The sequence below is a fragment of the Poeciliopsis prolifica genome, unplaced genomic scaffold (assembly GCF_027474105.1).
Source record: "Poeciliopsis prolifica strain line A6 unplaced genomic scaffold, Auburn_PproV2 SCAFFOLD048, whole genome shotgun sequence".
Classification (NCBI taxonomy): Eukaryota; Metazoa; Chordata; class Actinopteri; order Cyprinodontiformes; family Poeciliidae; genus Poeciliopsis; species Poeciliopsis prolifica.
In genome coordinates this window covers 2,526,694-2,543,550 of record NW_026562423.1, presented here as the reverse complement: position 1 = coordinate 2,543,550, position 16,857 = coordinate 2,526,694, and the positions used below count along the sequence as shown (strand labels likewise).

Here is a 16,857-nt window from a genome sequence, read left to right as displayed (position 1 = left end):
ATATATATATATATATATATATATATATATAATATATATATATATATATATATATATAAAATTATACTTTAACCTTTTTTAAATAAATAAAAAAACAAAACAAATCTGAAAAAGTACAATGTATTTGCATTCACCCCCACTCTCAGCACTGTGCAGCCTCTGTACAATTTTTCTTCTTCCAAGACTTCAAGGACTGAATACTGAGACTTGAAACAAGCAAATTGTGTATACTTCACAAATGCGTTTATTTTCTTTTAGCTTCCAAATGCATTCCTACGAGGATATGAACTTTTTTTTTCTTGAAAAAGAATGGCAACATCCATAGCAAGCAGGTCAATTCCACACAGAAAAGCACAATCTTTAAACTTTTCACTTTCAGGTCATGTTCGAGTTTAAGCCAACTGTATTTCTGAACTTTACTTAGTGTGTTTGGGTTTCATTTTTTTTCATATGATGCATAGGCACTGTTCACCCTGACATTTCAAAACATAAAAAAAAATAAAATAAAATCACAAGACATTCCTATCTACAGTTCACAAACACAACAACATGAATACCCTCTTTTTTTTTTTTCACTCCACCTTCCAATCAGAAAGCTCCAAAGTCACCCTGGGCGACAAGTCAATCTTCATCGTAGCCATTCAAACGACACAAAATCCAAAAACACTGACATTACAGTTGGAATGCTCCACTCTGTTACATTGTACGCACAACATTCAAATATGATTTACAGTCGCTCATGGAGCAACTTCAAATAAAGCAAAAAAAAAAAAAAAGATTCTTGCATTAAATAATTTAAAAAAAAAAAGTGCATGACTCTGTGCTTCTATGAGTTTTCTTTTTACAAATCAGGCAAAGCTCCGCAGATTCAAATCTCCCATCAGAATCCAAATCCAATGATTGAACAATTTAGAAGCTCAATAACACAGGAACTTGACCAAACGGTATTAAGTAGTAGCAGGGGATCGCAGGTTGGGAAGTAGTGGGAACCTGGATCGGATGTAAACACGCAAGTAAAAGTCGTCTTGGAGCCGTGAAGAGGGCGTTCTTTTTTTTTTTTTGTGCACCTCACATAGAAATGTGAGGGTTGTTGCTTAGCGATGACGGGCAGAGGGAGAAGGGGCTGTCGCTGCACAGGCTGTTCAGGGCTCGGAGCACGGCGTCGGGCATGTGATCCGCCAGCATCCTCGGGCTGATCAAGATGCTCCGGAACGCCGCTTCACTGGACCAGTCGGCACGGTACCGAACCTGGGAGAAGCAGGATCTGTGGAAACGAAAACAAAAGAAGAACAAGTTGGTGTAAACGGTGAAGCTTTTTTTCTTTTCTTTTTTTTTTTTTTAAAAGTTGTGCTGTGACGCAGGAACAAGACGTGTTCATATGACTGTCAGCATCTCTAATCATCCGAGGCTGGAAGCTCCGCTGGAGACAACAAAGAAGCAAAAGACAAACCGGGGCTTTGATAAGCAAACATTTGGACAAAGCGGAGCATTCAATGTACGGGGTTTCTGTGGGCTTCACCAATTAAAATGTACGACTTTTTAAGACAGCTATAAATGGAATCTCCATTCTGCACTTATTTTGTGGGAAAGTTTTATGAGTTAGACCAAAACAAAGTACATTGTAATTGGTAACTGGTCGAAAAACTGCATGTTTGCACATCCGGAGGCGGTGACTGCTTTTTGATCTCATTCACTAACCAGAACTGGGACGCAAGTCCATTTCAACCGCATTAGCTTGTGTTATCTTAAGTTCAAGCACCGAAAGCAGTTCAAATGAAATCAGCCGGAGCTGATTTCATCAAGAAGAAAGATAGAACAAAGGTGTCAGCTGAGAAGGAAATGATGTCATCTGAGGTGTCAGCTGATGTGTAAAGTACGTCCTGATATGTGAGCGAATCAAAATATCAACAACAGAACTACTGCGGTTTGAGACGAATTTAAATTTTTGGTGCCATGATGTGAGTGTTTGGCAGGGTATTATGTCACATATCAAAATAAGTATTCAAACCCACTGGGCTTTTTTCCATGCCGTCTCATCAAAACCACAAACCTCTGCACCTTATCTGTCAGATAGACACAGAGTGCTGCTAAATACCAGAATGGATAATAGTGATGAAATGATTTATCTGATTAATCGACTCCTGAAACAAAGGTCAACTATTTCAGTACTCAATTAATCGTTAATTTGGTGTTCTGCTAAAAGAACAACATTATCAGAGCAGCAATTAAGCCAAAACTATACAAAAAATTGATAACAGTTTGCATTGAAGATAGAGAAAAAAACATTTCTGGAAATATTTCTTACCCAAAACTCCTCAGGTAGCATAGTTAAAGCTTCACTTTGTTCAAATTGCAAAAAAAATTCCTGTTGAGCATATTTTTCTGTCCAATTCTTAATAACAACTACTACACTATATTGATGAGTCAAACAGAGCTTTTACAATTTGATGTTAAAAGTATTTTCATAGCTGCAGATGAATCCTTCGCTGCAAATGATCAAATGTTCACTACAGGAAAGCTGTGAAAAACGTTTCCTGTTATTTTCTTACTTTATAAAGGAGCTGAATTGTTTCTTTGCACTTAAGGAGTTTTTAATGTTGCCTAAAAAAGCTTAGAAGAAAAACCTGCAGAATATGGCAATTTATTTTTACCCGATTGATCTCTGAGTGAACGATTAATCAATAACTGAAATAATCGTTAGTGGCAGCAAGCAGAAACCGACCTCCGCGACGGCCCGTCCTCCGTGATGTACAGTATGCGCCCCGGCGGGAAGAGCGGCAAGTGCGCGGCGGTGTGGGCGGGGGAGTCGTCCGACGCCAGGCTCTGATAGGACGACGAATGGCGGATCACCAGCGACTCCTCCCCCAGCAGCGGCTGGCTGAGCTGCTCCTCCCTTCTGCTGTCCATCTCGGTGGGAAAATCGTCCGGGTCCCCTCCGAACAGTTCGTACCAGCAGCCCTGCAGCAGGATGCGGTACTGCAACACAAAGACAGCGGCTTCAGTCACGGCCAGATTGGATTCGGGGCACAGAAACGCGCGACTGCACCGAGACTCACTTTGGGCTTATTGCAGTTTGTGACTATTTTCAGGATCCGTCTCTTCAGGTCCTCCATGTTGGGGATGCTCAGTCTGTAAAACAGGAACAGCCATTGATACCATCACGAAGTCCAGCAGAACACAACAGCAGACAATACAAGGTTTGTACACGTTTCCCACAGCAAAGTTCTTGAGCACTTCAGAAGCATTCTCAAAGTAAGTTTTCAAACTTTTCCACACTTTGGATATTAAAAAAAAAATACAAATGAACAAAAAAGGCAGTTTCAATTCACTCTCATATATAATTTATTAGTTTCTGATCATGTTTTGTGCTAGTATTCTGTAGGGACAAGGGAAATACAGCAAAATGTTATTTTTTGGACATTTTCTCTCTCGCAGGCATGACTGAACAAAACACTAATTTAAACAAAACTCCCCTGATTTCAATAACTTTGGTTAAAGTGCAAGGTAGGTATAAACTACACAGATCAATAACATCCGTGAGCCATTAGGGTTCCTGTTTTAATCAATCGTCAGATTGCACTTTATAACAAAGCTGTGCGCTTTGAATATCAAGCGCTTTCCAGGACTTTATTCAAAAGAAAAAAAAGCCTGGAAAACACCTAAATGAAATTCAAGCATCGTCAAGGACTTCAAGCACCTGCACGAACCCTGACGATAGTCATTTCTCACCTAGGAACCAGATCCTTCCCCAACACCACAGACACCACAAAGTCCTTGGAGTATTCAGCTAAGGCTTTACTGCACACACAAAATAAAACACATGTAAGTACGAACATCTGTGTCGGCAATAATCAATGTCTGTCCCCCAAAAGTTGAAGAAAACGAAGAATGAAGGGGTAGACTGAGTCCTGTGGAGTCGTGCTTTACCTCAGGAGGCCCCCTGGTGGTGAGAACGAGTAACACTGCAGGGTGGGGAAGGAAGTGCGCAGCAGGATGGCCAGCAGGGCGGCTGTGCCGGCCCCCAGACTGTGACCGGTGACCACCAGTTTATACTCCTGGAATTACAGCGACACACAAACACAGCGTTATCACAGATCCGTCCGGTCTGTCGAACAGATTATCATAAATGTTTTGGCTCGATGCATTCAGAGCCTTAATAAAATGAATCTTTCACAGTCTCATAAAATTAAATAGGAAAAAGGAAATATATGTGTTTTTTGGGGGGTGTGGGGTTGTAAAAACAAGCATTGAAAATGTAGAAAAACACTTTTGTTAAGTAAGTGGGAGGACCTGTGATGCGGCGGGCTTCACTGCTATAGGAATGGGAAAATATTGACTGTTTTTGATTCATGTCAAAAAATATATATTTAAGTTTTTACTGAGCAGCCTATAAAAAAAAAACTGATTTATTTTTACGTTTCCAGGGCTTTTGGAAGATCAACTGTCCCACATCACCGCAGGTCGTATACACGCCACCGGACATATTTGGAAAGTTGAGACAGAAAATTATGGTTTTTTGTTTTCACTCATTACCGGGGCGACGGAGAAGGCCTGGTTCAGGATGCCGTCGTTGACGAGCTTCTTGTAGATGTAGCCTGCCGCCTGGCACATGCCCTGCAGCAGATATGTTTACTTATTCATCATTATTATTTGGTTACTTGCGTGTTTTTAGAAAAGCCTCGCTGTGGTTATGCTACACGGCTAAAGGTTCAGTTGGAATGCGCCTCACCTTGTGAGCGTAGCAAGCTCCAGACACGCCTTCGACCGGCAGGTTCTCACATTCAGCAGACAGGTCTGTCAGAACATCCTGCAGGGAAAAACAAACATGAAACGTAAAAGTTTGCTTTTTTTTTTTCTTATTGTAGTGTTTAATTTTTTATGGTGGACGGCCAAAGTCAAAAGAAGATGTAACGTTCTGCATTACTACAAGCACCTTTCACGCAAACACAATCTAATTATAGGCAGATGCATGTCAGGACACAAACGAGCCTCACTTCCCGTTTTCGTCTTTTTTCCTCTTTGTGATTTTAGCGAGTGTTAATATTTCAGAGAGAGAGGTTTCGGTTCGCGGCAGAAAAACAAGGAAGTGATTGTGAAACCCAGGATGGAATGTTTGACCTCTTCCCTGGTCAAAACGGGTCAGGTGAATATAACCAACCGGGTCGGCCTGTCGCGGCAACGGGCTTGGTTGGACAATAAATTGTCCCAGAAGTTATCGCGATAAACGATAACGTTTCAGTTTTCAAACAATTTTCAAAGAAGTATAGTGATAATGTCGTGATGATGCAGGTATGCCGTCACAAAGATGAATATCTTTTTATTTCTCAAGAACGCTGGAACTGGAAGACATTTTAAATATCCCGAATAAATAAACAGAAAAGAAATAAATTGTGTATTTGTTTTTCTTTTTCCTTCGTTTTGTTTTTCAAAGTTTATACAAAATTACGCTAAGAAAAAAAAAGCACCTAGTGTGCAACTTAAAAAAAAATTACGTTATAAATAAGATTGCTCACACAGTTATATAAGAAACAAACCCAATAAAACTGACCTTTTTCTAATTATGACACAACTTTAAAGCATTGCTCAATTTTTTATTTCTTTAGAAATTTTATCCAAAGTCTTGAAGACTTTGGATAAAAAGTCTTGAAGACTTTTTAGTGTTTCAAAGTCTTCAAGACTTTGGATAAAGTCTACACGCTGCAAGACAGCATGTTCAAAATGAAAAAAAATATATACATTTCTAGGTATTAAAATTATTATTTCATTTAAAATTATAGATGTTTTAAAAAACAACATTTTTTACCCAAGTATGACTTTTTATTTCTCTTTGAATTTTTTTTCCAAGAAACAAAAAAAAGCAGGTTACAGACCGTTGGTCTAACATATAACGCTGCACTAAAATACATAACATAATGTGTCAAACTGTACAAAAACAAAAACAAAACAAAAAAAAACAGCAATGAGTAGGAGATTTTTCATGATGTTCGATTTAACTCACCTTTAGTGACAGCGTTCCTCTGACCGCTACCAGCACTGCTTCCCTCTTGTGATCCAAGGCCACAAAAAACGGGATCTCGTAGATCTGTGGGGCACATCGGGTTTGTTTAGAGATTTAACGCGACGGGTCAGGAATGAACGCACTGTAAATAAACACAGCTGTCACCTGGTTGTGGAAGCTGACATATATAAAGTCCCTGTACTGCAGTCCGGTGGTTTGCAGGATGGAGGAGAAGTGGCAGCCAAGGTGATCCCCTCCGACGATGTCGTACTCCGCGGCGCGGGTTCTGCAGCTGCAGCGCACAGACGCACGTTAGAATTGGGGTCGGAATCGAGGCGGAGCCGACCCGACCCGACCCGACATTCACAGAGCGCCTCACCAGTCTCCGCTGAGCTTGCAGGGAGCAGTGAAGGGGTTGGAGTAGACGTACAACGGCCAGCCGTAAGCCGCCGCCGCAAACTGCATGCAGTGAGCCGCTTTCTCCAGCTCCGTCTGCAGATCCTGGTCCTTGGGACAGGAAGAGGCGGTCCACTTTAAAACGCACGCACAGCGATTCGGATTTATGGCTGCAACTGGCCATCAAAACAGATTCATCTATCGGTTCTTCTCAAGTTCAATCGATTAATTGGATGAATAAAATAGCATATGCTACATATTCTACAGAGTTTTCAATTTGCCACTAATTTTTTTTTGTACAATATTAGAAATACATTAAAGGATGCAAATAAACTAATTTAATTCCTTTTTTAGGGAAGAAAATACACACGTTATTGCCCAAAATGCAATACCACAGCATTCCTTTAGTAAATAAGAACTGGGTGAAGCTAATAGCACATCACTACATGAGTTTTACAGAAAACATATTTGCAGACAAAGTTGTTTTTATCTAAAAATCAAAATGTATATATTTCTACAGCTTTGGTTTAATTACTGCTCTGAATATGTTGGGGGGGGGGCGGCGGGGTTTCACCAAGTGACCCGAGTCTGTGCACTCCTCTTATCGATTAATCAATTACTAAATTAAGTTTACTATTCTTTTGATTAATTAATTAATCACAATTAATCAAAAACTAAATTAATTGAGCCTTCTACCAGTAACTGATTAATCCCAATTAATCTGTTATTAAATTGGTTGACCATCGTTTCAAGAATCAATTAATCACGATTAATCAATGACTTCATTAATTGTTGATGACTTGACTAATCGGTTAATCCAATTATTTGATTACAAAATGAGGTGACAATTTTTGATAAGCAATTAATCGCAATTAATCTGAATAATCGATTACTAAATTAGTTGATGATTCTTCCAAAATTGATAAATCCCAATTTACCTACTACTGCTACTACATTAGTTGACAGTTATTTCAATAATCAATTAATCATTATTGACGTGATTAATCGTTGCAGCCCTTTTAGTATCTAATACAAGTTTTACGGAAACCGTGTTACTTACGATAGGGGAGGAGGGGCTGTGGGTGATGATGTCTTCTGGGTCTCTGCTGCGCTCCATCTTGTCCTGCTCCTGGTGCAGCAGAGCCAAACCAGCTGCTATGTCACTGGGCACCAGGTCTGTGTCCTGCATCATCATTCCATACAAGACAAAATCTCACACTGCAATCCAGATTATAGATTATTAGTTGATTGAAACTTGTCTCTCACAGAGAAGAAGTTGCTGAGGAGCTGCGAGATGCTGGAGAAAGCCGCCCGGTGGCTCTCGTCCTGCGGCAGGCAGCAGCACAGCAGCCGCAGGCGGCACTCCCACACCTTGGTGGCCAGAGAGCGAGCCGTGGACAGGAACTGGGTGCCCCCACTGCTCTCCATGTCCCGCACCCCCAGCGGCTCGGCGGGGCCCGGCTGAAGGCGGGGGCTGCCCATCGGATCGAAGACGAACACCACACCCAGTCCCGTGAACAGCAGGATGATCCAGCTGGGGGGAAATAAACGAGCCAAAGAACTTGATTTAAAGTATGTCTCTGATGGGGACGAGCTGGAAACGGCATTAAAATATGAAGTGTGACCACAAAGTACATCATCACATCTCATTCCATCCAACGCCAAGTTTCTGACAAGCATATATATTACCTTTTTAAAAAAACGACATGTAAATGCTCCAACCTGGTAATAACAGCAGTGATGACCGCACCCACAGTGGCTGGGTCGCAACCTCGGCTGTCGTCGGACACCCAGACGGCTCCCAGGCAGGCCCACACGAACTCTGGGATGTAGAGCAACGCTCGCAGGTACACCAGGGCCGGCATGGAGCGCCGCGCGCCAGGGTTGGTAATCGTGCCTGAGGGAATAAATCACCAGGTATTACTAATATCCACAACAGACATCATGAACAGGGCATTCATGACACATGATTACAACAGCGCTGACTGGTGGATGTTTCATTAGATGCAGTGCAAGGTGGATGTTATAGTTGTTACAAAATCTCTTCGAAATTGCCAGCGTTTCATCACAGATAAGGACAAAATGTTTGCCGCTTACTTCCTGCATTACACGATTATGCAAGATGACCGTCCCAGCGCGACCTGAAGTTGATGCTTTATGACAAGAATCATAATGACAAGGTTGTAGAGATGAAGATCTGGATGCACCAAAACGGCTCCCCAACATTTGTAGCCGAGAAATACATGAACCGACAGCGTCTACCTTAAATAGGCCTGTCAGAATGAGACAATTAATCGCACTGTCGATTAAAACAAACTCAGTCATTTCCACCAGCGTGATTTCTGTTTTGTCTCTCTTTTTGCCAAAAACTCAACGACAAAAGTCTCGAGTCTGGCGCTTTTGTCTCAGACAGCCATTGTTCTGAAGGACAATTTTGTTTACATGTACTTTATAATTCTTAACTACAAATGCAGACTTGTGTGTACCATGACTTTGTATTTTTGTGTTTGTATGACGGAAAGCACTTTGAACCGCCATTTGGCTGCAGCGCACTATGAAAATAAACTTGGTTTTGTTCGTTTATTTTGGACATTTAAAATGTCTCCCATTGTCACGAACGATACTATCGTTTATGGCAATGACGATAACCAACATCGGTTATCGTCATTGCAATAATTTGCGATAATTTTGTCCCACAAAATAAAATTATCGCCCAGCAAAATGTGTTCTTCTGTTTACTTACCTTGGGCACTGACATAGACGATGGCCCACAGTGACAGGACGATGAGCCCCAGCACGACCAGGAGCCCAACCAGGTAGGTGTGCAGAACCCCTCCCCCGTTACAATCGAAGTGGCCCTTATGATAGGCGAACAAGAGCAAGGTGCCGATCCACCTGAGGAGCAACAGCATCGAACAATCGGAACTCTCGCACAGTAATGTGTGAAAACGTGCACGAGGAGCAGCAACATACCAGAGCACGCGGAGCAGCAGCTCAAAGGAGCCGGGGAAGACGAGATCATCGCTGGCGATCCCCCAGCGCCTCCCGAACACCACTATTCCAGGCATTTTGTAAACAAGCTGATGTCCCTCTCTACTGCTGCTAACTGCTAACCGAACCTGCTAGCCGCTGTTATACCAGGACCAAGAGCCTCTTGAGCAACACACGGAGGCACGTCAGGCATGACTTCATCTGCTCGGGCAGGGATCTGATCTTCGCCCTATTTCCCGTCACATCAGACTTCCTCGATAGTGAAATCCCCCGCACCTCATTTCTGCCTCACATGGGTTAGCCGCTAGCTAGCGCTGAAAACTCTCCCTTGCCAGAGTTCGGAGCTGGCAAGAAAAGGGAAAAAAACAGGGCCGTCGACGACTGATATGTGTGGTCTTAGTACCGAGAGCACAACGCTTCAATGCGCAGCTGGACCCAGCAAAAGCAACCCGTCGAAAACGGATGTGGCCGCGGTCATGTTTAGCTGCTAACCTTAGAGCTACCTTTGCTAAAATTACCTTAGAGGTATTGCGAAAAAGAAAAGAGTTAGAAGCTTACAAAACGACTCTTAGCTAGTTGTACCAGTACAATACTCGGAAATACAGCACAGCTATGTGTGTGTTATGAAATGTATTGATATACACGGGAAAAGCGCAGATCTTCTGTTTTGTTTTCCTTCCTTTGGATACTTATTGGGTCCGCCCCATTTGTCACCCGCTATGCTGTGTGCGCCGGCGAGGCGTGGTTTGAATCGTCGCATCGAGTGGAGGCGGGCGTTCACTTCTACATGTGGCTGATGTGATGATAGCAGACATTTTGGTAGCGAGTATAAATGTCCCTTTTCAAATCATCAGTGAAGTCTATGTGAGGGTGTAATTTTGTCAGCAGGTAAGGAATTGGGTGCACCAGTGAGAATGAGGCTTGCCTTTTATCAAATCCACACATGAAAGAGGCGGGGCTTCTTCAACCGGTTGACTGGTGGAAATATAAGAGAAAAATACTTTGTAATTAGTCACCTAAATTAATATGCTTGATTGGGCCATTAAATACATCCCGTACTTCTACAACAAAAACATTTTGCAATGGACAAAAATAATTCCGCCCACTCCCGTTATTCATCATTACCCGGGTCATTCGCCGGCTGACTGCCAAGGAACGCATCTGTTTCCATCCCTAATTGTTCTCGGACCGCAGTCGGAACCATACAACAATGATTCCGATTTGTTGCCAAAATGAGCAGTTCTGCAAAGGAAGAGCCTCTCGTTTAAAGAATTTTCTTTTGAGGTACCACAAACATTTTGAGCAGGAGCGGCGTCGTTAAACATATCAATCAGACAGTAACAACTGTTTAATATAATAAAAACAGAAGCTGTCTTGACGAGAGTGTCAATGTGTAACAATAAAATATGTCAATGTCTGAAATACGGTCAGGCTTGTGTTGGTAAAGGTATTTTCCGACCTGTTCCTCATATGGTTCCATGGTGTAATGGTTAGCACTCTGGACTCTGAATCCAGCGATCCGAGTTCAAATCTCGGTGGAACCTGTCTTTTGTCGTCAAGCTCATTTATTTGTATCCCCGACTACTCTATTGGCTGCAAAAGCCATCGCAGGATGGTAAAAATAAAAACACAAACTCAAGTCGGAAATCAAAACTTTGCTGGGTGAAGATTGCGCATTTCCCACAGTGGCGCTGGAGGGCACGTGTTTCCGGTGGCGTTTCCCCGTTACGTACAGCGGCCTGGGTTCTTATTTGCACAAAGTAAACACGCTGTCAGTCAGCTGCCAGCGGCCCGGAGTGTGTACCCGGCGTGAGCTGGAGCAGCGGTTCGATTGCCTGGGTAAGAAAGTCTCTGGCAGGTCTAGCTAGATTGTGGTGCAACGAAAACGTTCTCGAATGCACCCAAACAAGGCGTCGAAAATGGCGTGTGGGGTGAAGAGAAGATCTGGAGAATACTCCAGACTGTTGTTATTATTTACGGTGGCGGATCCGCAGTAGACCATAGTGAAATTGAAAAAAACGCGTTTAAAATGATACCATAGAGACTAATACTAGTGTTGAAAATGCTAAATATTCAACACGGTGATTTTTGGAACATGAGAAATGTTGAAACCAGACCACCAGTGTTGCATTTTGCTTTTCTTTCCATGAGGAAAATATGTTACACTATTTAATTAAAGTTTAATAAAAACATATGGTTGCTTAATACAGGCTTGCAATTATGAATGCACTGTAGTAATAGATGTGGATATAATGAGACTGTTAAAATCAAGTCAACACGAACTTCTCTCCAGCAGGTGGCGGTATTCTCCTTCAATTACAGTTTCCCAGTAAACCAAGAATCTAGTTTTTTTTAATTGACAGCAGTTTTCTTTTGTTTGTTTTTTTAGGGGGTTGGGAGGGTACAAAACGACGCGAAGTTGCACCAAACTCGTTAAATATGAGCTTACTAGCTCAACTGGATAGTTAATACATTAAAAAGTGACCGCCTCTTAATTTTTATAAATACTTTGAGTCAGCAGGGGGCGGTGTTGCACTTCGCCGGTGCCACAAAACACCAGAGGAAGAGCGTAGCCTTTCAGGGCCAACATGGCGGCCTGCATTATTCGCCGCTTATGTTCACTTTGCGGTAGTGGGGTCGTAAATGGGAGACCTCCGCTCGGCAACCTCGGCTGTATTAGCTTCAAATTAACCAGCAGCACTTTGTCAAAGCTTTATTATGGGACTGGAGGGCCTGACTCTTCAGAGGTACGGAAAATAAAGAACAGCCTTCGTTTATATATTATATAGTTATGACTGTACTACCTTTAATAGTGTAATATGTTCGTCAGAAAAATGGTGATATGTACAAAGCGATTCCCTTCAACTGGAAGCTATTGTGTTATATTATATGCCTATATATATATATATATATATATATATATATATATATATATATATATATATATATATATATATATATATATATATATATATATATATATATATATATATATATTGACTGTTTTGTCTTCAACAGGACTCGCACGTGCACATTCCAGTAGGTAAATGAACCTATGAATCAAACAAGAAAAAGAAAAGTCTGATTGACTTTTTATTTTATTTTTATTTATTTATGTCCTCTCCCTTATTGGGTCATAGAGCGTCTGACTGTGTCCTATAGCAAGAGCAGCGGCCCTGGAGGTCAACACGTTAACAAAGGTAAATAAATGCTGGCTTTAAAGAAATTTTTGTACAGAACTTTGCAAAAAAAAAGAAAAAAAAAGTACACTTCTTGAATTGACCATTTTAGGGACATAAGCACTAACGCAAGACTCCGCTATTCGGCCTAAGGTTAATCTAGAAGTGTTGTTTGAGTGTTTTTTGTTTTCTTTCTAAAGTTATGACCTTAATCCGCAGTGAGCACTAAAGCAGAGGTCCGATTTCACGTGCAGACAGCCGACTGGATCCCCAAAGACGTTCGACAGAAAATCATAGAAAAGGTCCGTTACGCGGCGTGCCTTTTTGTACATCCAGAGAATCACGCACGTTACAGCTGATTGTCTACTTTTTCTTTCCTCCACAGAACAAAAACCGCGTCAATAAGGCCGGGGAGCTCCTGGTGACCTCGGAGGTGAGCAGGAGTCAGCAGAGAAACCTCTCCGACTGTCTGCAGAAGATCTCCACCATCGTAGCCGAGGCCAGCGAGAGACCTCGCGAACCATCAGACGAAGACGTAGCTCTAAGAGCAGCCAGGTGATGCCCAGTGAAATGAATTGATTTGGGCTTCTGTATATGTTTAAAGTGCAAGTTTGTCACTTTTTTATGTTGCGCAGGATCAGGAAGAGGAACAAAGAGCAACTCAGACAGAAGAAAATCCTTTCATCGGTCAAGAACAGCCGACGAGTGGATTTCGACTGACGGTGCAATATTGAGCGATCGTGCTGTAATTCACAGTCATTGGCCACTTTGTGTTGTGCATGTAAGGCACCTAGATGTGAAAAGGAAACGCATAGAAGTTCACACCAGGCATCAGAATGGGGAAGAACGGGGATTTAAGTGACTTTGACCGTGGCAGGATTGTCGGCGCCAGACGTACCGGTCTCAGTATTTCAGAAACCGCCGAGTTGCTGGGCTTTTCACGCACAACCATCTCCCGGGTTTACAGAGAGTGGACCGACAAGAGGAAGATGTCCAGCACGCGGCAGTCTTGCGGGCGGAAATGCCTCGTCGACGTCAGGGGCCAGATGAAAATGGACCGACTCATTCGAGACGACAGAAAGGCGACGGTAGCTCAGATAACGACCCGCTACAACGAAGGCGTGCAGAATACCATCTCTGAACGCACGGCGCGCCGAACGTTGAAGCAAATGGGCTACAGCAACAGGAGACTGCACCAGGGGCCAGTCCTGACGGCAAAGAACAAGAAGATACGGCTACAGTTCGCACAGGCTCACCAGAAGTGGACAGTAACAGATTGGAAAAACGTTGCCTGGTCCAGCGAGACTCGATTTCAGCTGCAGCAGTCGGACGGTCTGATCAAAATTTGGCATGAGCAACAAGAAAGCCCAGATCCGTCCGTTCAGCAGCCTGAAGCGGGATCGCCGGTTCAGGCTGCTGGTGGTGTAATGGTGTGGGCGATGTTTTCTTGGCACAAATTGGGTCCTTTAGTGCCAATTGAGCATAGTTTAAACGCAGCAGACTACCTCCGTCTTGTTGAAGACCATGTCCGACCCTTTATGACCGCGGTGTACCCGTCTGCCGATGGCTACTTCCAGCAGGGGAACGCGCCCCATCATGACGCCAAAGTCACCTCAAGCTGGTTTCTTGAGCATAAAAGCGAGTTCGGCGTATTCCAGTTGCCTCCGCTGTCGACAGACATCAATCCAATAGAGCATCTGTGGGATGCGGTGGAACGAGAGATTCGCATCATGGATGTTCTGCCGACCGATCTGCAGCAGCTGAGTGACGCCATCGCGCATGTGTGGAGCAAAATCCCCGAAGAATGTTTCAAACACGCTGTTGAGTCTGTGACACAGAGGATTGACGCGGTTCTGAAGGCGAACGGGGGTCCAACTAGGTACTAATGATTTTCTGAATAAACATTTGACATAAAACTTTTTGTTGTTTTTTTATTTAACGTAGGATTGTGCTACTGTAATAAAATATTTATTTATGTATTTGAAGGCTTTTCATCTTTGCCACTGGTGATAATATATTAAGCAGGTAACTGGCCATTTATTGGCTTCTTACTCTACGTTGGTTATCTACTAAAATAACCAACAGAGAATGATGTCGAAAGCGCAACATCTGATTTTTCATGTGTATTACTTCCTCTGAAGGCTTGTCACACTCCCTTACTCTTGATTAAATGTTAATTTTATTGATAGAATAAACCCTAATTCTGACACAAATACACATTCTCTGTAGCGTCTTTGATTGTACTATTGAAGAGTACATATTTCTTTATCTTGAGATAGATCAGCTGCTGCAATGACAATGAAATGCCAGATTTTGCCTTTAGATAAATAGCAATAGTTTTCCTCATTAAGTGATAATGCTACATATCAGCAGTTTTTTTGTTTGTTTTTGTTACCCTGTAGTTTATATCATGATTATTCTGTTAGAGTTTGTTTTCAAATGTACGTATTCAATGACAGGAAGTTAAATTTTGTATGAGTCATGAAATACAGGCACATACAGATGCTTCGTCAATGCGATCATGTATATTAGAGATGGTCAATGTTAATATGAGAAAACTGAAAAAATAAGTAGCGCATATAAGTATTAATGTCCTTGTATAAAAGCGGAAAACGAAACTCCCATAGCAGAGGATGGTTTCGATCCATCGACCTCTGGGTTATGGGCCCAGCACGCTTCCGCTGCGCCACTCTGCTTGGACGTGGGGAAGATCCGGTGTGACTGTACTTAAACGGTAGAAAGCGGACATTGTCGTCCACGTTGAGTGGTTTGTGTATAATTGGATATATTTCGTCATATTGTGTATACGTATGTGAAGCTTTTGTTTATTCAGATTAGTGTATATCCATATTGTTTGTTTGGTTTGTTTTTTTTATACACTCCTCAATAACACGGCACACCAGAAAACACAGTTTACTTGTTAAAAACTAGCAGCATTAACTCTTCATCTTCTTCTTACGGAATCGTTCGCTGTGGACCTTTGATGAAGCGGATGACTACATGACCGGAAGAGGTGAATATTCGCAAAAGACGACCACGAAGGGACTCGAACCCTCAATCTTCTGATCCGAAGTCAGACGCCTTATCCATTAGGCCACGCGGTCTGTGTATTCACGCTAGCACGGGTTTCACTAGAGATAGTGGACATGGAGGCGTTCACGGACGATAGACTGTGTTTCGCGATTTTTGCATCATTTTGAAGATATTTTGAGTTGTGTCCATTTACGTGAAATATTGAAATGTCTTAATTTAATGTCTAGATTTGTTTTTGTACACAAAACACACAAAACGACAAATGCATTTGCCTGGTTCTTTATTAATAGATGTTTCATCATGATATGAAGTAAAAATGAGTTCATCTAAACACTGGCGGCAATACAACGGAATACTGCAAATCTTTAAAACAAGGTAGTAAAATACGAAGGCAAAAGTAAAGAAATAGTTTGACGTCATAGACAGTTACACATAGGCAAACAGGATTTTTGTCAGAACTTTGTCAATTCCACTTGCTGCCCTTCAGTCATGTTTAGCTCTAATTGTGCTAAAAGTCACAACATTGTGTCAGTAAACTCGTAAGACTGCAAACTCATCGTGATTATCATCCAGTCTTTGAAGCCTAACAGACCAGTGAGTCTAGAACAGTTTCAGGCATGGTTATGTTGACAGTGTATGTGAGGAGTTGGATTCAAAAATGTTAGTTAGAACAACATTCCTTATAACAAAGCTGTATATATTTACATGTATATATAGAAGGTTACCAGAAAAAGAGGCATTGCAGATTGCGTAAGAGGTGCAAGGTGTTGCAGGTCATCATAATAAGAGTTTGGTAAGACTGCTGGGTGTTAGATAGAACCCTGGTTTATTATACGTCAGCTACACAGTGTGTCTGGCAAGAGTCTTTGATTGGAGAGAAAAAAACTCTGGTACTTTTGTTGTATTGAAAATAAAAATCTCTACAGTATGTCTGCAGAGATTCAAAAGTGCTGCTGCAGGGCACAGCCAGCAGGCAGCGTTGGGGAACGTTAAAGAAGCGCAAACTGTGGCTCAACATTAAACTTTCCATCTAATTTACTGATTTCACATGGTTCCGCATTAGTAGTGTCGAGGGCAAGAGTTTGTAGCAGTGAGAAAAAGCCTTGCAACACCAGTTCATGCAAGATTACTCAATTTGTTTTGTTGTTTTCCCCAACACATTTTTATGTTACAATTACCGATTACAGAAAACTGTCAAAATTTTTTTTTTCTACTGTTATAACATTCTGGACATTTGAGAACAAAACATTCAGCTTAAAA

The 16,857-nt window shown here is 42.0% G+C and overlaps 2 protein-coding genes and 3 non-coding genes across 5 annotated transcripts; 2 read left to right on the top strand and 3 right to left on the bottom strand.

Moving 5' to 3' along the window:
* Positions 1 to 221: 221 nt before the first annotated feature.
* daglb (diacylglycerol lipase, beta) lies at positions 222 to 10,230 on the bottom strand. Its single transcript, XM_055057459.1, has 15 exons — positions 9,368 to 10,230; positions 9,138 to 9,289; positions 8,117 to 8,291; positions 7,661 to 7,928; positions 7,455 to 7,577; positions 6,378 to 6,505; positions 6,164 to 6,290; positions 5,999 to 6,082; positions 4,730 to 4,807; positions 4,534 to 4,614; positions 3,928 to 4,055; positions 3,730 to 3,798; positions 3,057 to 3,129; positions 2,723 to 2,976; positions 222 to 1,264 (listed from the first exon to the last, which is right to left on the bottom strand). The coding sequence occupies exons 1-15, from the start codon at positions 9,460 to 9,462 to the stop codon at positions 1,069 to 1,071; spliced, it is 2,031 nt and encodes a 676-aa protein (XP_054913434.1). The 5' UTR covers positions 9,463 to 10,230; the 3' UTR covers positions 222 to 1,068.
* Positions 10,231 to 10,857: 627 nt separating this feature from the next.
* trnaq-cug (transfer RNA glutamine (anticodon CUG)) lies at positions 10,858 to 10,929 on the top strand. Its single transcript has one exon. It is a non-coding gene; the product is annotated as a tRNA-Gln (tRNA).
* Positions 10,930 to 11,264: 335 nt separating this feature from the next.
* mrpl58 (mitochondrial ribosomal protein L58) lies at positions 11,265 to 13,307 on the top strand. Its single transcript, XM_055057699.1, has 6 exons — positions 11,265 to 12,132; positions 12,404 to 12,428; positions 12,526 to 12,585; positions 12,784 to 12,866; positions 12,950 to 13,119; positions 13,200 to 13,307. Exons 1-6 carry the CDS (start codon positions 11,974 to 11,976, stop codon positions 13,282 to 13,284), a joined length of 582 nt encoding a protein of 193 aa, XP_054913674.1. The 5' UTR covers positions 11,265 to 11,973; the 3' UTR covers positions 13,285 to 13,307.
* Positions 13,308 to 15,188: 1,881 nt separating this feature from the next.
* trnam-cau (transfer RNA methionine (anticodon CAU)) lies at positions 15,189 to 15,260 on the bottom strand. The gene has a single exon. It is a non-coding gene; the product is annotated as a tRNA-Met (tRNA).
* Positions 15,261 to 15,595: 335 nt separating this feature from the next.
* On the bottom strand, positions 15,596 to 15,668 carry trnar-ucg (transfer RNA arginine (anticodon UCG)). The gene has a single exon. It is a non-coding gene; the product is annotated as a tRNA-Arg (tRNA).
* Positions 15,669 to 16,857: the final 1,189 nt, after the last annotated feature.

Bases quoted from the DNA above. Each gene is read 5' to 3' on its own strand.
- daglb (XM_055057459.1), bottom strand. From the start codon at position 9,462: ATGCCTGGAATAGTGGTGTTCGGGAGGCGCTGGGGGATCGCCAGCGAT. The intron at 8,292-9,137 runs GTAAGTAAACAG...TTATTCCCTCAG, and splicing joins CGTCTATGTCAGTGCCCAAG to GCACGATTACCAACCCTGGC. The intron at 4,056-4,533 runs GTAATGAGTGAA...CTGTAATTCCAG, and splicing joins AGGCCTTCTCCGTCGCCCCG to GAGTATAAACTGGTGGTCAC.
- mrpl58 (XM_055057699.1), top strand. From the start codon at position 11,974: ATGGCGGCCTGCATTATTCGCCGCTTATGTTCACTTTGCGGTAGTGGG. The intron at 12,133-12,403 runs GTACGGAAAATA...TGTCTTCAACAG, and splicing joins GAGGGCCTGACTCTTCAGAG to GACTCGCACGTGCACATTCC. The intron at 13,120-13,199 runs GTGATGCCCAGT...TATGTTGCGCAG, and splicing joins GTAGCTCTAAGAGCAGCCAG to GATCAGGAAGAGGAACAAAG.